General features: G+C 38.8%; 1 protein-coding gene across 3 annotated transcripts in view; it reads right to left on the reverse strand.

The window, feature by feature from the left end:
• Positions 1–27,531, reverse strand: part of LOC121316796 (cAMP-specific 3',5'-cyclic phosphodiesterase 4D-like) — a 373,613-nt gene that overhangs the window by 277,679 nt on the left and 68,403 nt on the right. For all 3 annotated transcript variants that reach the window (XM_041252005.1, XM_041252014.1, XM_041252022.1), the window contains one exon: positions 21,379–21,605. In XM_041252005.1, the coding sequence (XP_041107939.1) occupies positions 21,379–21,605 (227 nt within the window). The remainder of the gene's footprint in view (positions 1–21,378; positions 21,606–27,531) is intronic.

Here is a 27,531-nt window from a genome sequence, read left to right on the forward strand (position 1 = left end):
CCTCCATGAATTGAGACATCTTGGAGGTTAACTCCACCACCCCCAACCTGTCTCTGTATCGCCTGTCGCGACGAGGGGAACGAGAGCGTCCTCTGCGTCGAGACGATCTGGAGGGCGACCTCGACTCCTGACAAGGGCGTACCCTAAAAGGGGAGGGGCTGCGAGCCCAAGCGTGTCTGGTGGGGGACCTCTGACTAACTGTAATCTGGGAGGCCGGGCTCATGGAGAGCTGCAATTGTCCTGGCAGCGTCGCCATAGACGAAGGGGGGCTGAAATGGTGTGGGAAGATCCCAAGGAAGGAGAGTGCCCACCCACTGATTTCTTAGCCCTTTGCCGAAGGGCGCATGTCTGGAAGCCAGCACAAAGGTGGCAAAAAGCCCTATCCGCTAGCGCAGACGCGGCGTGTTCTGGCCCAAGACATGCCACGCACTCATCGTGTGGGTCACTGGCAGGCAGCTTTGCCTGACAGGACGTGCAAAGATGGAAGTCCGACATCTTCGTCGAGCACGGCACAGCAAACATCGAAGGTGCGTCGAGCAAAGAGCATCGAGCGTGGAGAGTCAAAGCGCCGAGCGTCGAGCGTCTAGCGTCGAAGTGCCGAGCGCCGAGCGTCTAGCGTCGAAGTGCCGAGCGCCGAGCATCAGTGCACTGACACATCGAGTGTGTAGCATCGAGGTGCCGAGCATCGAGGCGCCGAGCGTGTAGCGTCGAAGCGCCGAGCGTGTAGTGTCGAAGCGCAGAGCGTCGAAGCGCGAGGTGCGTGCGTCGAGCGTTGAATTCAAGCGTCGAGCACTGACACACTGAGCGTCGAGCACCGAGTCCCAATCGTGGAAGCGCTGCACCAAGCATCGAAGCACTGACACTACGCAGAGCGAGTACCGAGCGTCGAGACGCTAGCAAGAGATGCCTAAGCATCAGCTGACCCGCAGAGCGGAGACGCTAGTGCTGGGTAATATATAAAATACATACACAATTATATAACCAAGAATAACAATAATAAGTGCAACTGAAATAAACTTGGACAAGTGGCAAAAAAACAGCTTCTCAAGCCTAAGCTTAAAAGCGTACAGTCAGTTACAAGCTCTAGTATCTACTGCTACAGATGCTGAAGACAATTATGGACCCCGACAACCACATTATAATGTGGTAGCACCGTAGATGTAGACAAGTACATGTTTTGATCAAGTAGCTAGTGCTCAGATCATAAGCAGGACTTCCAACTGGTCTGTATAATTCATTTTAATAATTGAGAGGTATACAGGGTGATTAGATAGTATGCGTTGATGTGGTAAACTTACTTTCTAATCACCCTGTATTTCTTTCTTTATCCCACCATCTGGAAAGGGTACCTTGGGGTTTTCATCACAGCTATGTTAAAAAAAGATATATCTTGGGAATAAATGAAAAGCAACTACAGACTTGAGTGTAAAAAATAAAATGCAGTTTTCATTATTGATTTCCAGTCCACTGGAGAGCCATCAATTTTAACAGTGCCATCTAATGAGAGCTGAGGGAAGAACTATGTATGACAGTGTATGCCTCTTAATTATTCTATGGTTGATAAAACATATATAAGAATGTTAAAATAAATCTATAGTACTAAAACTAATACCATAATGCAACTACAGCTATGGCCAAAAGTTAAGCATTACCCTGTATAATTAACTAATTTCCCTTCATAAAGTCAAATGAAACCTGCTGAATAATGTTAGGTAAAAATATTGAATTCTGTAGTTTTCCATATACTTGACAAAAAAATTATTGAACATATACTGTACTACTATTGTGGCTTCAGGTAGACTTTTGCGATAGCATTTAGTTTATTTGATTGCACGATGTTAAATAAAATATCTAAATTCATATAGTTTATCTATTTATGTATTTATTTATTATGTTTCATTCCTAAAATTTTAGGTGATGCTAAACGTTTGGCCATAGATGTATTTCTACTACAGAGACCACAAATTACATTACTTCTTTGGTTCTGTAGTTTGTAATCTAAGTCTTATCTCTTGTAAAAGCTAAGAACGTTTTTTGAGCTTAGAGTCGTACTTTCCAGAACTGCAGTATAACCCCATCGCCTTTAAAAAACTGCTGATACCTTTAAATGCAATTCAAATGGTTCCAGCTTATTTTAAGAGCGTTGCGAAGCGTGTTTTCCAGGTATGCATAATCTTATTTCACCTTGAACGGAAATACAACTATATGATATTTATTTATACTGTAGCGTTTATTAACTGTTGAACTCCAAATGCAAAACGTGTTACGATGTGTAATTTGTAGGATATGATTATTGCAAAAAAATAAATAAAAAATAAGCAGAATGTATTTTTTCATCCCACCTTCCATATGGAAAACAAAATGCATCAGCCTGAATAGGGTATAAATCAAAATTGGAGACAATGCAAGCTATTTAAGTCCGGCACCCGTTTCACCACACAGGCTTATCACAACGTCATAATACAATGTATTGTATTCTGTACGCGGAAATACAGTACAATGAGATTTGAATTGTAAAAGTTTTTATTTATTTTTCTGATGAAGTCTATTGTGCATAAACGAAGAAAAAATATTAAATGCAAATGTCACACTCTCGGGTTCACGGTAATTCATGTTGTAGGGTATGATCGAGGATAGAAAGCATATAAAAACACAAAGACTATTACTGTATACCGCTACTTTATTGTCTGCTGGTCTGGTGAATTCTCACGCTCACAGTCCTATTCGTTGTACTTGCATGTGTACGTTTGTCTTTTTCACCTCAAGTCCCAGAAAAAAAAGATAAAATGTGACAAAATGTGTACACATGCTTTAATAACACTTAACGGTATACAATCAACCGAGTTTTTTTTTTTTTTTCTGTGTAGAAAAATAAAACGATCCCTTTTAAAACGATCCCTTCTCAGGTAAACAATTACTAATATACTTTGTTTATAAAACACCTTAAATTAAATGTGAAGAGAACTGCAAGTGTGTTCTTTGATAAATGAATCCACACCGAAGTTATACCTGTAAATAAATGTTTTGTTTTCTTCCCCCTTGCACATCTACTGTCACAAAGCTGGTAAGACGTCTTAAGCAGAAACAAGACTTAAAAAAATACGACCAGCTTCTTATCTAAACGTGGTAGCCCGGTTAGAAAGTTAGATTTTAAGATAAAACCATATATTTTCAAAACCTCTTGATCAAATTGCTTTATTTAGACTAATAATAATAATAATAATAATAATAATAATAATAATAATAATAATAATAATAATAATAATAAAACAGCCAATTTGTTTTACCGTCTAAGTCCCTGAAACGAACATGGCCATGACATCCTGGATTTCTTTAAACCGGGTCGGTGTCCGGTGTCGACTGCGTATGTTCGGTCCATCTTTCCGGGGCACGGGTATTTCTCAGTGTCAGAAAAGTCTCTTTGTCTCACCCTGTAGCGGTTCCTTGTTCCAGGCAGATGCTGGTGGTTCTGATGGTAATGTAGGAGCGAATGGTGGTGCTGCTGCCTCCACAAATGCTTTGGAGTTTTCTTATTTCCACTGGAGCTACTGCTGCTGCTGCTGCTGCCAACCAGGGACGGTGTGACTTTACTGCTGCCAGCATCCATTCCTATTGTTGAAGTCTCCCCTTATCAAAGATTATGATTCGGTGTCAAATGGATGTAAAACGTTTCCACGTTTTCAAACCACAGCGCACTGAGCAGCAGTATAAAGTGCTGAAAAGTTGGACAGCTACTTCTTTGAATTACGTCACTGCTCAGTATAGCGTTTCAACAGAAAGTTTGTTTCAAAAGTACAAATGATCATCTCCAAATCAGTTTTTTACGAGACTATGCCGTTTTTGTTATTTCCCTCACAAATTGGTTTGTGTGTGTGTGTGTGTGTGTGTGTGTGTGTGTGTGTGTGTGTGTGTGTTTCGTCTTATTTATATATACTATATTTAAAAATACGTACAGCAGCAACTAAAAACTGTCGACAGCTGTCTTAAAATCGTATCCTTTATCTATAATAGGTTTTGTGCGCATGAAATCGTTCATTTTCCCTTTAGTTACTGCTGTTCACGCCATTGAACAGCTTCTCCAATCTGAAATGCACGCTTCACCTTCGAGCAACCCTCGTTCAATAGCTGTCACTTGAAGAAATAAGGTTGGTTTTTCAAAGCAACGTTTGGAAACGTGAACTCTATGCTTAATGCACTAGTTGTCTGAGATGCAAATAGATCTGTTCTAGGCAGTTGTCCTTATGAACTGACTTATTGTCAACTAGTCTACATGATGTTGTTTCATGTTGATTTAAAAATAAATTTATATGATTGCTTTCCACAGTCGTTTTGTTGAAGTTGTGTTTGTCTCTTTTAAGAGTGAGTCTACTTGCTGCCTTTGGGCGATGAACGCCCCCAGAAAAACATACCGTCTCTGAGGAAACAAACTACCCTTTACAAAATATGTGTGTGTGTGTGTGTATATATATATATATATATATATATATATATATATATATATATATATATTATATATAATATATATAATATATATATTATATATATATATATAGATATAATAGACATTTTTAAATAGAAGGTAGACTGTAATTTAAATAATCAGTTGCTACCTTGGATTCTTTTTAAAGGAACTAGCTGTTACATTTTATGATATGTACTAAAAAAAAAAAAAAAAAAAAGTACCATAAGCAAAGGTTTGAAACTCTTGGCAGTTGTAACAGTCTGTAAAAGTATGTTTGTTTTATTAAGATCATCGAGGTCAGACAATTTAATTTATTTGTACCACAAAACATTCAAAGCGGTAATATAATTTCATACCAATCTAGAACTGACTAATATCCTGATGGAAATGACTTACTGTTCTTTTTTTCATTAATGTTTATTACTCCTCTTTGCAAAGACACGTTGCTGTGGCATTGTCAAATGACAATCAATGCTTCTCGACCAACCTTGCTCATTTACACACACAATCCAAAGTAAAAGTTAACGACTGAGCCCTTCAGCAGAGTTAAAAATAGAAAGCCTTGCTGAGTACTTCTTTTTAATATTATTCTTCACAGTGAGAATTACTTGATAGACAAAATGCAGTGATTCACACGGGGTGTATTTGGATTGGAACTGGGTGTATATATCTACAATAACACTGTGTAAAAATTATTATTTTTTTTTTGTTCCTGGGTAGTAAGTGTTATTTCCTATGAATACAGTATAATCGTAAATCTCAAAAAACTACCCACTTCTAAATCTTTTGTAGTCATTTTTGTATTACTTTAGTATAAATACATGTTAATTTGGATTCACGTATTGTTTTTTACTGATTTTATGTGAACAAAAAGACACACATTTGCCCGTTTTCCCATTGGAAATAGTGATATTTTGAAATATCACTGTCCTGGTCACAAAAGCAAAGTTTGTGGGGAATAATAGCCATTTTCTATACTTTTGAGGCATAAGCAATTAGGAAATAACACTTACTACCCAGGAACAAAAATTGTGTTACATAGTGTAATGATTTAGATTATGATAAGGTAAGCAAACTTGTTAAATTTGCAGACTACACAAAAATAGAAGGAGTGGCAAACACTGTTGCGGCAGCAAAGGTCATTCAAAATGATATAGACAACATTCAGAACTGGGCAGACACATGGCAAATGACATTTAATAGAGAAAAGTGTAAGGTACTGCACGCAGGCAATACAAATGTGTATTATAAATATCATATGGGAGTTACTGAAATTGAAGAAGAAGCCTATGAAAAAGATTTAAGTTTGTTGACTCAGAAATATCTTCATTTAGACAATGTGTGGAAACTACAAAAAAGTCCAACAAGATGCTTGGATATATTGTGAAAAGTGTTGAATTTAAATCAAAGGAAGTAATGTTAAAACTTTACAATGCATTAGTAAGACCTCATCTAGAATATTGTGTTCAGTTCTGGTCACCTCACTACAGAAAGGATATTCTAGAAAGAGCGCAAAGAAAAGTGACCAGAATTATTCTGGGTTTAAAAGATGTCATATGCAGACAGGCTAAAATAATCTAATCTATTCAGTCTTGAACAAAGAAGACTACATGGCGATCTGATTCAAGCATTCATAATTCTAAAAGGTATTGACAATGTTGACCCAAGGGACTTTTCCAACCTGAAAAAATAAACAAGGACCAGGGGTCACAAATGGAGGTTAGATAAAGGGGCATTCAGAACAGAAAATAGGAGGCACTTTCTAACACAGAGAATCGTGAGGGTTGGAATCAACTCCCCAGTAATGTTGTTGAAGCTGACATCCTGGGATCCTTCAAGAAGCTGCTCGATGAGATTCTGGGATCAATAAGCTACTAACTACCAAACGAGCAAGATGGGTCGAATGGCCTCCTCTCTTTTGCAAACTTTCTTATGTATATGATTAATAATATATGGAAAAACTCATTTCGTTGTGTACTGTGATTCTGCAGAAAATAATGCCAGTATGGATTAATGTACAATAAATCTGTTCCAATTAAAATGATATTTTCTTTTAAAATTGCTTCTAATTAATTTGGCATATAAGGAACCAATAATTTTACTGTTTTTCACTGCCACAGCTTATGACTCATTTCTTTAATTTAAAAATACTTATGGTAGCCCACTTTATACCCAATCAAAGGGGAGACACATGAGGTCAAACTTCTCTATTTTATCATCCTTCACCCAAATATATAGATAGACAGATAGACAAACAAACAGACAGACAGACAGACAGCTAGATAAATAGATAGACAGACAGACAGATAGATAGATAGATAGATAGATAGATAGATAGATAGATAGATAGATAGATAGATAGATAGATATGTATTTATTTATCACAACCAACTGTCTGGAGAGTTTGTTTAAGGTATTATGTCAATGCTCCAGAAGGTAAACCTGTGGGCCTCTTGCAGCCCATTGTAATCTCCAGGTAAACTGCAGGGTAGTGTTATATCAGGTTTGAAAATTCCTTTTACTAGTTCATTGGCCTCTTTAACCAGCATTTTCCATAATTGTTTATTTAAAAATATTCAAACTGTTACGCCATGGCAAGCCCCAGACTTCAGCACCAACAGGTCATTAATGCAACCTCAGTTAAGAGACAACAGTCATTTCAGTAATCAATTTATTAAAATAAAATGAATATTGTTTGTGTGGCTGCGAGCAAGGGTTGAATTCATGGTGACATCATCCTTGCCTGAGTTGGTCTGGTAATAGAAATGTGAGTATTCTATAGAACGAGAAATGTAACATTTCTTTACCTAATGTCAGTATAACTACAGTCATTTTTTCAGCCTTGTAACTGTAAGAATAGGGACTTTTTGGCACTGTACCCCTGATTATTTGACAACAGTGTAGTGTGATTTCTACACATAATGTTGTGGCTTATTGCTTAAACTGAGAATGCTTATTCTGTAATGTCCAGTAGCTGACAGAACACATGAAAGACAGAACTTGGAAAGTAAGACAAGATAAAACCAGATAAAATATTAACGGGTTTGGATTGATATGACAGGTTTTATATTAAACCACAGTCAGACTGTTATTGATTACTACTCAACAATTGTGTAGACAAGGGAAAACGACCGAAAGCTTCTGTTTTGTGCTGTGCAAATGTGGCAGGGCAAATCCCTGCCTGAAGAAAATTTGTTGGTGGCTGGCAGGGATAGGGTTAATTTCTGTCCCTCCCAGATACATGTGTATGGGTGTGGCTGTGCTCTCACACACATATGTAATTAGTTTATTTAATTGGTGACACCTGCCTGTAATTATCATGCAGATATATAACAGGGCAGAGATGTTTGTTTTGGGCAGTCTCCAGGCTGTGTGAAGAGAGGTTGTCACGGAGAAGGAACCTGTGTGGTGTAGAAAAAGGTAGCATGTCAACCTTTGTGTTTGTAAAAATTGTGTGTTTTGCAACCAGTAAATGGCTTAGCCGTCAGGTTTTATAGTTTAGGCGTTTTTCTTTAAAAAGTTTAGTTAGCACTCCATGTGCGAGTTAGTTTTTTGTTTTGATTATTTTTCTTTTATATCTGTAATTAATAAAAACAATGCATGAAAGTGCTTTAAAACACCCAGTAAACCCGTGCTCTGCATGAGTGCAGGATTTGCCCTATAGCCTGGATGTCGCCGGTGCGAGTCTGGACTATTCCATAGCCAACTGTGGAAGGGAGTTCCCAGGAGGCAGAGCTCAATTGGCTGAACGTCGCCGGGGGAGGGTGTAGGTCGGCCAGGGTGTCCTCAGCTCACCGCGCACCAGCGACCCCTGTAGTCTGGTCGGGCGCCTGCGGGCTTGCCTGTTAGCTGAAAGGGAGCTGCATTGTCCTCCGATGCTGTAGAACCTATGCGGCTGCATGGTGAATCCGCAGTGTGTAAAGAAACCGTCAGCGTGTGTTCGTCTTTGCCGTTCCCCCGAGTCAGCGCAGGGGTGGTAGCGGTGAGCTGAGCCTAAATAATAATTGGCCATTTAAAATTGGGAGAAATTTTTTTTTAAAATTTGCCAATGGCTAAATTTTAAAAAATTTAAAAAACACCTCAATCTTATGTCTGAATCTGCATCCAAGGGACAAATGAACCTTTCAACAAGTGAAATCTTTCACAGTAAGTAACATGTTTCTTTAGTGGTTTTGTTATATTTTAATTAATACCTAACAATTTAAACCCTATTAATGGGAATTACTTGTGTAATCCCAGTGTCTGCTCACTTCTACTCATTACACTTACTGGAATGAATGGAAGTCTTGTGGGACGTGCATTTCCTGCAGTGTTGAGGGCTTTGTACTGGATATTTAACCTGGTGCTAGTTACAAAGGATGAAAATTCTGCACTAAAACAGAACAGTTAATTACATTTTACTGCAAAACCTGAAATAAAAATATTGTTTGATTGAATAGACCAAAGACAGGGTAATAGTGTGGGAATAAAGTTTTGCAGTACTTTTTAACTATAATTTAACCAAATCCCACATTTAATAAAATCCAGAGGCATAATGTGTTTGTGCTTAACAAATGTAAAGCATAATGTTTGTCCTTCGAAGTTTGATTGAAAAGCACAAGTATAATCTAGCCTGTTTCAGACGTTTGAATTAAAGACAATTAGTAAGCCTACGGGGAAGATTCCTCTCTCTCCCGTTTCTAACTGAAATAACCGGACCAGGATTAAAGAATATTCTTTGCTGAAGAATGGCAAAACTGCTAAATGTATCAATTAAACTTGACATCATTGAGTGCTTTCCTTTCCTTTTCTATCGGTACAGTTAGTCATTCCCACTAAGCAGATCGGTGCCAGACAGGAGACAGAAACTCCTTCCTTTCTAATCAATCACTCTCAGCAATACAGAAGTAATGTGTCTGGTATTTATTTTTTGCTGCAGTTTGTTTTGTATTCAGGGCATCTAATCTACTTAATTTAGTATAGACAAAAACCAAAGGAAAACATTTGCCAAAAGAAACTAACATGATTTCCATTACATTAGAGTAGATGTTGAACTTCACGTTGATTTGAACTTGGCTCTCGCCAAGATAAGCACCAACTAAGACGTAGCTTTGCTTTAAACTAATGTGATCCATCTGCATCTCCATCCATTTGTGTTGTTTTCCATCTGATGATGTAGATATCCTTCTGTCTGGTGTTGATTGCTGAAATGTAATGCTGGCTCCAGGGATCAGCTCATTTTGCCTCCCTAGCGCATCAGCACCCACAACGGCTACGATACTGGCTCCGGGGATCAACCCAGTGCGGTCTCCCCAGCGCATCAGCATGACAACCGTTTGGATTGAGCTAAGTAGGGTACATCTCTGGAGTCTTCAAGTGGGCACCTTCCATCCTCTGTGTTTGGTTGACTAGCCCACGTCACCTCAAGAGGGCTCAACAGTGATTCTGGCATCCCAGCATCACCCCCCTCAATCCCCCACTCAGCTCAGCCCAGCTTACTTAACTTTACATCAGAGTTGCTTTTTTCCCATTGTGCTTGAGATCCCCATCCAGAATCTTTCCATCTCACCAGAGCCAGTTGCTGCTCCTTTCTGCTGCTTCAGATAAGTTCTTCACTGTGCGACGCAACTCTTGGCCACTTAACCAGAGTTGTAGAGTGTGCCACAAATCCTCGACACCCCACCTCCACTGGGTAAACCCGGACTCTCCATTCTCGCTGTTCCGCTTCAGCAGCTAGTTGAGCATATCGAAGTTTCCTCCTCTCTGTGGCAGGAAATGGCGTTGCGGTGACTCAGACCAGAAGGAGCAACAACAACAGACGGGTACAGTGCAGTGTCGCATGCGCCGTTTTATTTAAAGAATACAAAAGTAAATAAAACATTTAAACAAAAATAAACACTTGCTCACAGAGTGAAAATAAAAGATTTAAACAAAAATAAATCATGAACACAGTACTAACAAATACAAACCAGGTCAGGCTGGGCAATCGCCGAAACTGATCCTTGATAGTTTTAAATTTTAGTTTCTCCTTGCTCGCTCGCTCTCTAGTTCCTCCTCCAACAATCACCCAGAGCAGGGAGAGCTGCAGGCTTAAATACCATGGCCGAGGAGTTTAACTAGTTTGTAATTATTCTATTACCCCTCAGCCACAATCTGCATGAGTTCATTAATTTGTGTGACTGCCGGCTAGTTTAACAATGCACTAGCCGACAGCCACACATTAACACAAGGTTTTTAATATGGATAGGGCTTCCCATCCACGCTGCAAAACAATAACACACGGCATTCGCCAACATTTATAAACAAAATAAAACACAATAAACAAATACAATTAACACATGGATGGAGGGGGAGATCACATTCTAAAAATAAACAAACAAAATATATTTAAGCAGGGCTTTCCTACCGCCCTGCTACATTCTCATACACCTCATTCACAGCATCTTCCCGTGGCACTGTTAACTCTACCAGATGAACAAGGCATGCTGATCCAGACCACAAGACAATATCTGGTCAAAGGTTAGTGGTGGCAATCTCAGGTGGAAAAATATGCCTTTGACCAGCATCTGCCAGCATCTTCCAGTATGTAGCAGCTTCCAGTTGTCCTGAGCGAGGCTTGATTTTAACACCTTTTATTGGTGGTTGCTCTCTTGGACAGAAGAATATTGTCTTTTGTGTGTAATGCTTTGATGAAACTGGTGGCAACTTATTGGTCAGGTTACGCTTGTCTTCCAATGCTATGGCCAAACATTGCAGCATCTGGTCATGGCTCCAAGTAAACATCCTGTCAAAATGTGCCTTAATGTTGCAAGTAATGAACACAAAGGACAAGAGGGATCCTCACCAACCCAGAGGTTTAGGTTCTGTGGTAATGGGAGAACATCATATGTTGATCTGATGAGGAAACTGATCCTGCTCTGTTCCATTGTCCAGAGATCTTGCTAGCCGATCTTGTGTTGTTCCACACTCTCCCATCTCATTCATTCTCCCTGCTTGACCTGGGAAATGGCCTTTACACACCTGATCCTCTCCTCCTGCTTTTGCACCTCATTGACTACCAGCTTCCTCCATTGAGCCAGGGTTGCCTTGTGCCATGTAGGAGGAGCTGAACTAAGACCAAAACCTCATTTTCCATGCTGAACTTGCCCCATAATATCATAGATTCGAAGAGCAGCCTTAGCATCTTCCACAGCTTTCTTTGCCATCCATTTTCTTCCAGTTTTCAACACAGGTGCGGCCTCCCTTATGCATTTGTCACGTGAATCTACTAATGTCATTTCCAGTTGGACTTTGGTGCACTTAACCTCCTTGGTTAGAGCCAAGATTGATAGCTGCAGTATTTCTTTACCGTAAAGTCCCACTCTGCTGAGGCTGACGTATGAACTGATTAAAGCTTCCAGCTTCTCAACTGTTGTCAAGGCCACCTCGCACACAGTCAGTGGCCACAGCAGTCTTGGCAGTAGACCAAACTGAAAGCACCAGAGTTTCAGTTTGCCTGGTAAAGTGCTGCTGTCTATGCTCTTCAACCCTTCCACTGCTTGTTGTCTAACTTCTCCCACACAAACTGTGTCCTTTGGATCCCAGTCATACCATCTCCCTAGACTTTTCACTGGCTTCTCGGAGAAAGCAAGAGGAAGGTCCTTGTAATCTCCAAGGAACCATATTTTCTTGCCTCTTATTCTCCACCAGGGGATATACCTAGTTAACCAATTGTCCTACTGCAATTAAGCTGTTTGAGCTTGTCCGTACATCCGGCTGATTTGTTAATTTTCATTTTAGTTTTGCATATATCTCACTAATGATGACTGGAATTGTAGTAACACTGCAATATATAAGAAATGGATCTGATATTTTTCATAATGCCATCTTGTCAAAGACCCCCTAGATTGAAAATCATACTGATTTAAAACCTAACAATAAATATATTTTCTGTTATTTTCTTGGCATGCATAGATTTTAAATGTATAATAAACATTTACCTTCAAAGATGTATTTTGCAGTCTGTTTTACAGGAGACTATAGCTTTTGTCCTTGTAATGTGGTTTCACTTTTAGTCTGAGAAACTGTTATACAATTCCATGCAGCCACAATAAAAAATACAGTGCCGTGAAAAACTATTTGCCCTGTCTGATTTTCTGCATTTTTGCGCATTTTTCACATTGAATTTGGTCAGATCTTGTTGTGGGTTGTAGTATATAGAGGGAGTCTGAGAAAAAAAATAACACCACAGTTTTGTGCTTCTTTCATTTGTTTGGTGTGCAGGTAATCAAACATGCAATGTTTAGGTGTGAAAAAGTTAACTGAACCCAATTAAAGGAATAATTAGGGTCAGCTGTTTGAATACCTTGGTTAACAACCAGGCCTGATTTGTTGTTGTTGCCTATCAGTCTGGAAAGGGTTAAAAGCCATTTCTAAGGCTCTGGAGCTCCACCAAACCATAGTCAGATCCATATTGTCCAAATGGAGAAAGTTTGGCAGAGTAGTAAATCTTCCCACGAGTGGCCGTCCTGCCAAAATCTCTCCAAGAGCAAGGCGTAAAATCGTCCAGGAAGTCACAAAGAACCCTAGAACAACATCCAGGGATCTGCAGACCTCTCTCACCTTGGCTAAGGTCAGTGTTCATGACTCCACCATCAGAAAGACACTGGGCAAAAATGGGATTCATGGCAGAGTAGCAAGGCGGAAACCACTGGTCACTAAGAAGAACATGAATGCTAGTCTCAAATTTGCCAAAAAGCACCTGGATGATTCTCAAGAGTTCTGGAACAATGTTCTAAGGACAGATGAGTCAAAAGTGGAACTTTTTTGACCAACATGGGCCCCATTATATCTGTCAAAAACCAAACACTGCATTCCACAGTAAGAACCTCATACCAACGGTCAAGCATGGTGGTGGTAGTGTCATGATTTGGGGATGCTTTGCTTCATCAGGACCTGGACGACTTGCCATCATTGAAGGAACCATGAATTCTGCTCTGTATCAGATAATTCTACAGGAGAATGTCAGGCCATCCGTCCGTGAGCTGAAGCTGAAGTGCAGCTGGGTCATGCAGCAAGACAATGATCCAAAACAAACAAACAAGTCTACATCAGAATGGTTGAAAAACAAGAAATCTAAAGTTTTGGAATGGCCTAGTCAAAATCCAGACCTAAATCCCATTGAGATGTTGTGACCTGAAACGAGCAGTTTATGCTCGAAAACCCACAAATGTCACAGAGTTGAAGCAGTTCTGCATGAAGGAGTGGGCCAAAATTCCTCCACAGTGCTGTAAGAGACTGATCAATAACCACAGGAAGCATTGGTTGCAGTTATTGCTGCTAAAGGTGGCGTAACCAGTTATTGAGTCTAAGGGGGCGATTACTTTTTCACATGGAGGCATTGGGTTTTGCATAACTTTCTTGTAATGAATAAATTAAATAAGTATCAAAATTCTGTGTTATTTGTTCACTCAGATTCCTTCTTATCTAATAGATTTTGGTTGAAGATCTGATAACATTCACTGTCAGAAATATACAAAAATGCAGAAAATCAGACAGGGGGCAAATACCTTTTCACGGCACTTTACATTTGTGGTAAACTAATACAAAAAAAGAACCCATGATTATACCAAGGTTATAAAAATGTACAGGCAGAGAAGAAAAGCAATGTTATTGATATTGTCTGCCGGTATGGGGGACCGGCTGAGGTTTTCTTTTTTTTTGTGTGTGTGTGTGGTTTTTTGTTATGCTTTTTATTGTGAAGTGTTCTGAGATGGTTTGCTGTGAAAGGTGCTATGTAGAAATCATTTGATCGAAGTATCAAGGACCAGTGTCTAGGTCACGTCCGTTTAGCTGCATTCATGACCTGCAGCTCCCCTCTGCGAGACCAGAAAGAGTAAGTGCCCAGGTCTACTCCTAGTAGTTAGAACACTGTTAACCTCAGGTTTCATTCTGGCTGGATGTCAAAATGAGTTCCTCTGGTCTAAGAATACAGTAGCTATTTGTGGATGGTTTCAGACTGCATCTACTATTTCAGAAAGTCAGTGTTGATTTGAAAATCTGATTTTTAAATACAACAGATTGATTAATAGACATAATCAGTAGTATCTTGCATTTGGGGGGTCACAAAGGGCATTGAGACTTAACAGAAAACTGGTCGACAGCTAAAGCCAATTTAATGGCCATTACTAGGATCCAAAAGAAACATCAGATATGTTTTTAACATGGTAATAGATGGGTGCACGTTGACAGGGATGCATGAACATTAGATAATCCTTTACATTGTCTCTCAAACTACTGTGTATTTACCTGGTAGTTACGTGGTAAATACATGTGTATTTACACATAATTACAATGATACTATGCCCAGTTACAATGTACTTAATGCGTAAATCGTTTTGCATGACATATGTAAGTATACAATTGTATCAGAAAAGGGTTAAGGTTAGGTTTAGAGTTAGGGTTAGGATTAGGGTTAGGTCATGCAAAAAGGTGTACACATTAAGTACATTATAACTGTATAACCACATTGTAATTATGTGTAAGTACACATGCATTTACTAAGTAACCACTATGTAAATACAGTGCTCTTTCTCTATAAGGCTCTCAATTTATAATGCACCTACAGAATGTCCCCCAATTCCCTATACTTGTGATTCATGCAATATTTCTACAGTAGATATAGTACTGGTGTTGTTCAAACTGTAAACAACTTCTCAGTCTAACTTTCGTTTCTGTCTCTCCATTTTGCTATAGTATCTGAACTGAAGAAAAGCTGTGCTGGCACTTTATAACACAGACATCTTATTATATCAGACATTTGTTTTATAACAAAATAAATATTAGGCCTATTACATGGTTATCTTTACTAATTTATTTACTTTTTTACTGCGAGAGGAGCTACAGCTTTCTCCGGCAGCCGAACCTGGGGCGAGCCCATTCCCTCCTCCCCTCGCCCGACCCGCTCTCCTTCTTGCATTTGGTTTGCTTGTCTGTTGCTTCGAACTGAAATCCCGACCGTCGTTTAGCCAGGCTATTTATAGTTTAAAAACTGCTAATTAAAATGATCCATGAGTGGGAATGTTACCTTTATTTTTTACAGTGGTGCTTTATGCATGGTTAATTCACGGAAAGTTACATTTTTGCTTCACTATATGTGTATTATAGAGAGAGGTATTTTAGTCAGACATGTGTTGTGTCCCGTAGAACCCCGCACCCCCTCGCCCATATTATAACGCTTTCGGTTATAACACTCATGTTGTTTGTCCCCCGAGACCCACGTATAGCGAGGGAGCACTGTACACGGTAATTAGAGACACTTAATGTTAAGTGTTACCAAATCTTATGTAAAGAAGTTGCTGTAAAAATCTATTTATATCTTCACTTGTTTTTTGCAAATATTTCATAACCAACTGTACAGATAACTGCTGTGGTACATCATATGGTCTGATTGCAACTGGACAATTGGATTGACTCAGAATACATCACATCCAGTTCCAGTCTTAGATATCTTTCTATTCCACATAGCTTTTAAGGGAAATACTAATCCATCCTGTACAAGGTTGTTTTTTTTTTTTTTTTGTTTTTTGCCTACAGCCAAGAAATAAATGGTTAATTTTTCAACCAGATGCAAGACTATTTTCTGAGGGCTAGTTAATTAAGTTGTACTGAATCAGTTTTTATATTTCAGTATACTGTATACCATGGGACTCTAAATTGGCTGCATAATATATTTTATACAGTAGCAAAAGTTTTTATTTCTTTTTTCTATAATAAGTGTATTTTTCGACGTGATTCCTTATTCATGAGGCGAGAGCTTTTCCAGTCAGTTTATATTCATCCTGCGATTTCAACCAAACCGTATTCAAGATTACCCATAATACTGCGACAGTACGCTGTGGAGCAGTGAGATAAAAAAGCTGTCCTGATACTCAGGCATACCCAATTATGTACAGTACAGTGCATATATGAAACTGAAAAGCACAAGCTCACCTATATGTAGGTGTAACAGGGGAGACCTGTACTGACTGTCTAGTGCATGCGTGGTACTGCAGGTAGGGGGCAGCGGTCTCATAGAGCCGCCTGTCATGCATGGCAGTGACACGGACAGGTGGGAAAAGGGTGTGTGGCTTTCCCTCTCTCTAAGAGGCGGGCTTTGGGGGATTGCTGGCCCTACAAAGATTACACTTTATGTTCCCTCAGGCTGCCCCTCTAGACGAATGCAAGCCAGCGGAAGCGCTACGGATGGACCAAGCAGGCCTGGAGAAAACAACAACATAAAGAGAAAGAAAGAAAAGATTTTTTTTGCAGCAGCAGCAGCAGGGAAAAAACTTGGGCTGACCCTGATTATTGTATAGGGTAGTGAGGGACTACCTTTTTATTTTGCCTTTTGTCCTTTATGATTTATTATTTACCTGTGAGTGCACCTGTAGTGGACAGTGTACCTGGATTGGTACAACCGTGGACGTGTTTACTGTCGTCAGTACTCAAGCCAAGGACAACAGCGCCCTCTGTGGGCTAAAATAAGAATTAAAAAGAAGGAATTAAATAAAACTATGCACCTGTGTGGTGTTTCCAGCTACATCTTTCTGTCTCCCATGTCAGTGAATACCCATGCCCTTCCACAGTAGGGCTTGGACTATTTGATGTATTTGTTTGAGAGCTTAAGATACTGTATTAAGTCACTCATCTTTCTGAGGAACTTGTTTGTTTTGTGGTGATTCGGTGTGGCTACATCATCAGTTGTGAGACTGGAAGGTTTACTGACCTTATAACTATTGAGGAGTGTGGAAGAGTGGGGGGTAATTCACTGACACAGGAGATAGACAGGTGAATTTGGCAAAAACGCACAGGTGCCCAGTTTTATTTCAGGGTGCTGTCTTTTCTTTAATCCCACAGATGGCGCTGTGGGTCCATGGTCTGATTTACCAACGATGGTAAACAGAACCACGGGCATGCCAAGCGATGGTACACAATACCAGCGCCCTTGTAGGTGCTTTGAAACAATAATTCAAAACAGAAGGCACAAAGAAACAGGGAAAATAAAACAGTAACAAAAACTACAAAGAAAAGGTGTTGCACTTTGCAGCGATATCCCAGTCGTTGCTGCCCATGCGACCCGGATCACCGTCCTACACTGCCGGCCCACTAGCCTGCTCTGATATACTAATCAGGGGTCTGCCCAAGGGTTCCCCGCCCTCAATGTCTCGCTCTGAACCTCCGTTTCTTTCTCTCCCACTGGTTCTTGGTAGTTGACCGGCGCTTCCGCACTCTCGACGCGTTTAACAGGGCAGATCTGAGGAAACAACAGAGTGTTAGCCCTATAAATTAACAATCTCCCAAGACACGCCTCTCAGCCATTCAGAGAGGGGGAAAGTCCACACACCCACTTTCCCACCTCCCCGTGTCACTGCCATGACTCGCAGGCGGTTGTTGGATGACTGCCGCCCTCTTCCTGCAGCCCGTGAATTCGCCAGCAGAGTCAACACAGATCTCTCCCTGTTACAGAGTCATTCAGTCTTTTTACACTGAAGTTGTATGAGCCAGAAGGTTTTAGTCAGCTATTAATAGGATTATCAACCACAACAAAAACCCCAAATCAGGAGAGAGTTAATTCTAAGCTTTACATAAATTGGTTTATTATAGGTATATAAAGACCTCAGACAATAAGAACAAAAGCTAAAACTGAGGCAACTTTTACTAGAAGTTCATCAATATCCTGGCATTACACAGAAAAGTTGATACAGTACATGTAAAATACATTTTAATAATTAAACACACAATTTAGCTGTAAAATGCATATTGCAGTGCTCTGTATGCCTGTGACAGGTTACACCCCCGCCAGGTGAATATGTATTATTTTGTTTTTGTATTATATATTTGGCCGGATGAGCAAGATGCTGTCTGTCATTATTTGTTTATGTTTTAATTGCCTCATGAGAATGTGCGACTGTCAACTACTGATTGTTTAGCTAGCCGACAGTCACGCTGAATTAGTAAACCCGTGCAGACTCTGGCCGAGCGGTAATAAGATTAATTAATTAATTAATTGCTAATAGCTAGTTAACCCCTCGGACAGAATATAAAATACCTACAGTTTGGCTGCGGGGGGAAAGAGAGAGAGGAGGTAAAGAGAAATAACTGAAAAGAAAACAATTGCTTCTCGAGCTGGCTTTAAAACCAGAACGATACTTGCTGGATTTAGTGTTCTTTTTATTTTATGTTTTGTTTGTTTTGGCCCATGTGCCTTTTTGATTTTGAAAAGTCTTTTGTTTAGTTTAAACTGTTTTATTTTGAAGAGCACATTCATTACCCCAGTAGTGGCAGTTTGTGGTTTCTGTTCCGTGTCTGAATTCATCCACCAGTCATCACTGTCACAATGCCACACTGTGCTACCGTATTTTTTTCACAGTACTTCAATACATTACTGCAACTTACCAATTGACATGTACCCCTTTTAATCTTATGCTTTTATTTGCAAAAGTGATATTAAGTGGACTGGACATAAGATTTAGAACTGTTAAAAGGTAGCAATATTAGTGTGACAATAACTAAACTTATTTTATCAAGTGCTTTTCCCTATTGATTTCCATTTTTTTTTTCTTTTTTTCTGGCCATGATATTTTAATATGGTGATGATAAACAGAGGGTGACATTTACAGTGTGAATATTAAATAGGTTTGACTGTGGCAATATCCCTTAACAACATAAAGTATAACAGGACCAATTTCCTTTTCCCACAGCCTGAAAACTTTAGGTGTCTGCATGTTTTGTTTTGTTTTGTTTTTTTTCCCCAGAAACAGACATTTATATTTGTATGCATTCCTAAAAAGCATATCTGCCAAATCTTTGAACTGAAAAATCTATAAGAACACTGCATTATTTATGAATGAAGGGGAAAACAGAGCATCTCAGAAGCCTTATCCCTGAAGTTATATGCTGAAAGTACATAGTTCCATGTAAGTAGTGAACTATGCCCTCCTTTAAAGACTATTAGACCAAGCCATATTAAACTGAAACGTTTCCAAAGCCAACATTTCTATATTTTGATGTGAAATACATATGTTTAATGACTTGAGAACACTAGTTGTGTCTGATCTGCAACTTGGTTTTGAAAGTGTTTAGCAGGCATTTTCTGATCTGCATCTTCTGCTGGACACTGATAAAACAAAAAATTTATGGTGTTTAATAGAAAAAAATGGCAGTAGAATCTGTAACGGTGACCACAAGATTTTAACTCTCAGTAAGACTGAATTGGAGCAAATCTCAACTTACAAATACTTGGGTCTTTGGTTGGATACTGCATTAACTTGTAATATACATACTGATAATATATAAGCTAAGGTCAAATCTAGACTTGGGTTTCTATATCATGGGTTTCTATATCATATCAAGTCTTGTTTTACTCATTCTACCAAGGACACTCTAGTTCAAATGTCCGTCCTTCCTATTTTTGATTATGGCAATGTAAATTTAAAAATGGCTTCTAAAAAGGCTCTTGGGATGCTTGATGTCCTATATATCATTCCACTGTAAGATTTGTGACTGGTGCTCCTTATCACACTCACCACTGTGATCTTTACTCCCTGATTAACTGTCCTTCTTTACGTCTGACTCACTGGTTTTTGTTGAGGTACAGAACTTTGCTTGGTAAAATTACTACAAATCTTTCTCAATTTATAATTTACGTTCCAATGAATTGATTAAATTGGCGCCATCTACAGCTTTTGGTCGCAACTCATTTTGGTTCGCTGCAGCCAGCGACTGGAATGCATTGCAACTTAAATTAAAGTTACACAGCTTTCTTTCCATGGAAGCCTTTAGCCGTAGGTTAACTTCTTTGCTGATTGATGTTTGTGCTTGCTAATTATGTGATTTTATCAAGTTTTAACTGCTATTGTAAAAAAAAAAAGTGAATTAGCATGTTTCTATTGTGTGTGTGTATATATATATTTTTTTTTCATGTTGTAGTGCAAACCTCTTGGCCAGTTCATTATTGTAAATGAGTTTGTTCACAATGAGTTTATCTCTCCATACGAAATAAAGGTTAAATAAATAAATAAATTATGAAGAAAACATGCTAATCCTATTGGCTAACCAATACTATAAAGACCAAGGCCACTTTACATTAAATGCTCTCAATAGTCTTTCTCTTCTGGGAGTCGGTGGTCCTCCATCATCCTACACTGGTTGACCTCTAATATCAGAGGTGGCACTTCAACTGAGGGTGGCTCCAGACCGATGGAGGGGAAGATCTTGGGCTACTCAGTCTAATCCTTCCATACTGCATTTTTAAACTACATTTAACAATGGTCTGCCTTCATACAATTTGATCCCACTCAAAACTTGCCTGTGGCAACATTCAATGAGAAGTGTCAAGGTACCTTATACTTCACTGGAATGTGAGTTAGCTTTGGTTTGAATCCACTGCGTTCCTCAACAACACAATGCAATAAAAAACAGACTGTCTAAATCACTGGTCTTAAAATTATTTTGGCCACGGGCACATTTGTATATTTCTCATAAGGTCGAAGGCATGATAATTTTTCTCTTGTGACATTTAACTAATTACTTATCCCAAAATGTAAAACAAAATGACAACAAAATAAGATTTATAAAAGCAGAGATTAAGAGCTCCAACTAAACTGTAATGACTTTAGTTCCCTTCCCAATACATCAGTATTGCAGTATTCATGGTAACACTCTGGTCTCACAGACACAAATGTGTCCACGGGCCCACCTTTGAGGACCACAGTATTAAATTGTTATTTTCTGTGTACAATACAGTGTGTCACAAAGTCCAAACTTCATTGATCCTGCACTTGCATATATTTAGCATATTATTTTAACCCGTTTTAAAGGTTAAATATTTGTTTCCTTGGGTTCCACAGATATGAAGTAGATGCTCTATGATAACATAAACTTGCTCATATAATTGAAAAAAAAACTGCCTTTTTTACCTGCTGGTGTCTGCAGCTGTTATAGCAATCAGAGGAGTTCTGAGGGGAAGGGAGGTTGGCCTCTGTAGGCACTCTGCTTCAGGCTTTCTATCCCAGTCATACTGCTCTGCTTGTCTGAAGGCCAGTGGTGGCAACTGCAAATTTCGACAAGACAGCCTCCTCACCAGGTATGGCTCCATTCCTTGTAATGGTCCCTGTTCCGGGGACTCTAAAGAATCGTCTGAAATCTGGAACAAAGAACATCCACAGATAATTCACTGCACAAACTGCACAGTAAAAAGGGGGTCATTAAAGAAGCAGTCAGATACTGCCTGTAGTTAACAGTGTACTGGCAATGGAGCTAATGGCCTTGCCTTGTTCCCTGCTCATGATCGATTATTCTCCAATGTGAGCAATGATGTTGTATCCACTTGATAGAAAAGCAACACAGTTACACAGTCGTCAACAATCCTGGACTATCAATAAGTGAATATACAGTAAACACAAATGCAAACACAAATGCAATACAATACTGTCGTCTCTTGTAATGAATTGGCATCTCAACCCACTGAATTGAACAGAAAGGCAAGGGCTGGAAACCATACAGCTGAAAGACAGACATCTTACTTGCTCTAAAGAGCAAGCTTTACAGCCGAGCGGTATGGGTCCTATGCTGATGTTAGTATTATTAACCCAACAGCCACTGAGAGGAGATCCATTACATGCTATGCAAGTAAAATTTAACTTTGCAGATTTGAATACCACTGAATAAAGATGTTAACTATGTATTCATTTGTATGCAAGTGCAATTGTGCCAAGTTTCCGATCTAGGTATCTATTTTATAATGCATATATGGGTTTTCTGAAGTTTTGACAGGCAACTTCTCGAACTCCATAGGTCAACATGTTAACAAACAGAGTTTTTTCTTCATTTTTTATATGTAAATGATCAGTGGGGATAAGCATATTATTGAAATGGGGTTACATTTGCCTAAAATTCCAATTAAAGATGTTTCAGCCTGCCTCAGACAACATTTTTTTAGTTCTTTAAATGAGCTACTCAACATCATCCCAGCCTCCAGATTGAATCTGGGGGAGTCACATCCCTAGTTCTTCCTTACTATCATTTTGCATTATATTCGCCAATTTGTAATGTATGTATGGAGGAATAATCCAAAGATATAAAGCATTTTACTCACAGAATCTGGGCTATTATTTCCGAAAACATTTCAGCCAATGCAATAAAAAAAACAGCGAATGGGCAAAATGCTACACTGCATAAAGATCCAGAGGCATGCATTATTGAACAGCAGTGTAAATGATCTGGCTGGGCTTTTTTGCTTAACAGAAGAAGCAAGATTCCAGTCATGAATTTAAAAAATCAAACACCTTGGAGGAATCTCAATGGAATCTAAATAATATCCCACTGAACCTCACCAAGAACTTTTTAAATTGACTAAGATGATGATCTCTGCAAAGTAATAAAGGTCACATAGCAAAGGGTTTTACTGCTGTGTTCAGCAGTGTTGGTGTTTTTGTTAATAGGTACTGGAAAACAAAACAGCAAAGGAGGGTTCAAATTGCAATCACATGCACTTACACTACCCATTACCACAGAGGTATTGTACAATATTTACTTCACATTCTTTAAGCTTTAATTGCATTTTAGTATGTTTGTGTTTTATTTTTATGTCAGAATGTGGGTGTCTTGCATATTGATGATGGATTGGGTACCAAGTCCATGTTTATTACTAAGTTTTTTGTTTTTTACTGTAATATGGTATCAATTATACATTTTTCAGTTTGTTAAGAATTAAAGAATATTTAACAATGTGTGTAAGGAAATGTAATAGTCCATTTTCATATTGTTAGAATATTTGGAATGTATGGTACTTTCAATGAAGAGAGAGCACAGTGTTTAGGTGGGGTATTTTGGAATTGCAGATTGATTAGAGGGAGACCAAATATGACCATTTATGGGCATTTGTGAAGGATCCTCTGTTCTGCTCTGCTTGGTTGTATGGAGGGGTGAGAGAATCTCAGAGATAACAGATGCAAAGGAATGTGAGGGGCCTTGGTTGTCTGGGGTGTTGGTGGGCTTGGAAATTTACCACGTACACAGGTATAGTGAGGAAGGGTCATAAATGACATCATTAAAAGGATGTGTTTTGGAATCTACAAAACTGAAAGTGAATGCATTGTCTGGTGCTTAGTTCTATCAATCTCACTGCAGCCCAGGGTGATGCGACTCTGTTCAATAAAATTGTCTATTGTACACTAAACCATCATATATAGTTGACAAAACTAACATTGTTTATCAGTTTCATTATTTCTTACAATGTGCTTGAAGTTTTGTTAAGTTGCTGTAAATTCTAAATTAAAACTGTCAGTATGATGAAAAAGTTGATGATCTCAACATATCAACTGTATGTACAGAACAGCAATGACAGGTTTAATCACAATTTCATATTCTCCAGATAGTAAAGTATTATGAACAAATGTACAGACAGTCAGGCAACCTCATATATCCCCAGAATCTGATATTCTCAATAAGTAATGTTAAACAATGTTAATGTCAAGTTTGATGACAATTGGATTACAGGTTTTCCAGATATATGTTAGTGTATGAAGTGTGACATGCATAAATCCTTACGGGCAACAACAAGCTGTAAAATTGATCCAATATTTCAGCTAGATGAAAACAATACACATAATTTGAAAGCTCTTAGTTATAACAATCAGCTATGCACCCATTACTTCAAGCACTCAATCACAACTTCTAATGTAAAACTTCCAAGAAACTAGAGTAGGGCAGCAAAGTCTTCTTGATGCACAGAAAAAAATTATTTTTTTTTGTTTCTGAGCAGGAGCCGAGTCCTTACGGCTGAGGTCACTCAGCATGAAACGAAGTGGCTTAGCAAAGCCTACATCAGTTATGCTAGTATCCTTAGGAAATTATATGTATTGGCCTGCTCTTTTCAGCATGACATCCATAAATGTGCCTAGCAGTCTGGAAAAGGTGAATTGGACTATCCCTCCAAACATTCCAACTGTGGTCTGAAAGGAAACACAGCACTTTCACATGTGCAGGGATAGCAATCCCTAGATTGACGCTGGGGTCTAGCTCATCCCTCAGTTTCGCAATTAGGTCTAGGATGACCTGCGAATTGAGACGCTAACACTTTAGCACAGCATCCTAAACAAAGTGATCCTGGGATTGAATATGTGGGGTCTTCTGATGTCGCCGCATCAGGAAGTGCACCACAGCAGCCACCCTGAAGCCAATGACAGATCTCTGCAGATGTGTGCTCTCATACAGCAATTTGTTACTCACATCTACAATGGTTTGCACCTTGTAAGAAGAGGTATAAAGTTTTTGGAGGGTCAGCAATTGCCTAAGTGCAATGCAAGTTGCTTGAAATATGTCATGTTGCTTGAAATTAAGACCATGCAAATAATTAAGTGATTTATTGAAGCTTTGTTGACAGCTCCAGTCACAGTAGTTTTTTTTTTTGTTGTTTTTTTTAAATTGGAGTTGGACGAAATTACTAATCACAGATGATGTGCTTTCATATAAAGCTTCAGTTCAGAGGCATAGCAAGTCTACATGGCCTGGGACAATTAAGGTTTTTTTCCCCCCTTATTATATATGCAGACATACAGTACAGTATACTGTCTGCACTGCTGATAGGCCTACAGTATTTGATGCAGTGGGAGTGTGTTTTGTGAAATGACAGGTGGTTGGCAGTGCACTGCACCTTGTTTATGTCAGTGGGGTTTTGGAAGAGTTCTATTAGGCTAATTAATGGGTTGGGGGTTATGGGAACCTGTTTTTCTGTGTGTTGCTTGGTTTGCATGATTTGCCTGACATTACAGGTTTGCCACTCTATTTATAATTTGAACTGAGAGAGTGAGGCAGACACAGAAGGGCTGGTTGAAAACATTGTGTCCAAATGTTATTCATTTACAAACACAACAAATCTGTTACAATACCATGCGCCACCACCAAGCTACCAGCAGTGGTACAACTCAGTGTTGTTAAACAACACAGGCACAATAAAACTGTACTAAACAACGAAAAAACAAAACTTACAGCTTGCAGAATATACTAAACTAAATATTTTACTTTACCAGTTTCCATCTTGGTCACAGGCCTCTTTCTTTTAGCAAACCCTACTCATCCCAGCTGGAGAACAAAGACACTGGGGGTTAAAAATGCTGTTTTCCAATACAGATTATGCTGGTTTAAGAGACGGTGAAGCTGGTTGAAGAGGTACGATTTATGGAATTCATTTGGTAACTACAACCACTTTTTAATATTTTACACATTTAAGTCATTTGAATTGACCCTTTACACATTCCTGTGCTTTAAATATGTTCAGCACAACATGGAAACTCACTAACTAGACAGTGGTGTAGCTTTGGGGGACAGTTTCTATGGCTGGGACATACAGTAATAAAATAAATGTTCATTTAATTCAGATTGGTACTTTTGCGGTCATGAACTCTCTCTTTGGAGGATAGGAAGAGGTATTCACAGCCACTCTATGACAAGAAGATCCCAGTGCTCAAATAGAAAATATTAGTATTGTGTTGAGACCATAGACATCGAAAATGGTATCATGATTAAGAAATTTTACATGAAAAGAAAAAATAAATAACTTGTACAAATAGTTCTTTACTACCGGTGTAGGGTTATAAAGTCGTATCTCGTCACTTATTGTGTAACTACCTCAATATATTTTCTCATGTCAGGGATGCATGAGCTCAATTCCATATGACAGAAATGTTCTGTACGCAGTACAGCTCAGTTTTTCTTTCCAGCTGTGACACCACTAAAAATATTTATGACCCCAAAAAGGAAAACATAATGTATCTCAGTTTTTCAAGAACTGTCAAAATCTACTACACAGGCATCTAGTGTGAGGTAATATTGAAATCCTTGAGTTATGCACGATAAGAAGCCCTCTATACTGTGACTCCCAGTAATAACTAGACAAAACAGGTCACTAATGAATATGCAAATTAGAAAGAAAAAAAACAGTGATTTGACAGCATGCAGTGTTTATGTCATTAAGAGCACTTCAGAACTGAAATGAGCACATTTTATGCGGCCGCATAAGACAGGCCATGATAAGCAATCAAATACCCAGAAAAACTAACTAAAGCTTGTATATTCTGCACTTATAGTTTGTGACAGATCATTCGTGCGTACAGATCCTGTGATGTTAGGTTATAAACACTGATAAAAACCCCTTGAAACAAATCAAATTAAACACTGAAAGCACACGAGAGACTACGGCTTATTTTGCATTCACCTTCCCCCATTCAAGGAGCTGTTTTGTTACAATAGAGGTACAGTGTGCACTGTGATTCCCATCTGTTCTGTTATTTCATTTGAGCACTCTCAAACCCTCCCTCTTCAAGGGTATAGAAGATAAAAGCTCTGAGAATCACCAATCACAAAAAGCCTGAAAAATAAACAGTAATAAACCCTGAAAAGAAGCAGAAGCCCCTTTCATATCTAATTCCACATGTTAACTATTACAGTATATTTATATAAATTGTTATCAAAGAAAATGATCGCTTTTATTCAAATTTCAGGTTTGAGAATGCAAGAAGTCTGTACACTGACTGCATCAATTTCATTCAGCCATGCCATTGGGGTTAAAAAATTATCCAGTGATAAAAATGCCACCCTGACACACGCATTCTCTGAGACACAGAAATGAGAAAGCAAGTGAAAATAAACAAGGAAGACTCAGAGACCCAAGCTGTATCAGCCTGACAGGAATGCCATACTGTTTTGGTACCTCTACCTATGTGTTTAACTGCATTATTGTCTCCCCCTCAACCTTGTGAGTGCATAAATTACTTGTGACATGCTAATTTATGAAAACTTTACAGTAATCCCTTTTTTTTGGTGAACTCCAATTCTGTGTTAATTGCTAGCTTCTGCTACTCATGCTTTGCAAGCAAAAGAGCTTTTATATTTATATGTGAATTTACAGGGAAGAAATGCAACAACTGAATTCATATCTATATGCACTGTAAAAGGTTGGCACAAGATTTGAGTCAAATGCATGTATTACCAGGTAATAGCAATTTAAAAGACTGCTCAGTTTAAAGACAAATTAAAAACAGCTTAAACTAGAAATGGGAGGTTTTGTGCAG

The sequence above is a fragment of the Polyodon spathula genome, chromosome 1, assembly GCF_017654505.1.
Source record: "Polyodon spathula isolate WHYD16114869_AA chromosome 1, ASM1765450v1, whole genome shotgun sequence".
NCBI classification, from domain to species: Eukaryota; Metazoa; Chordata; class Actinopteri; order Acipenseriformes; family Polyodontidae; genus Polyodon; species Polyodon spathula.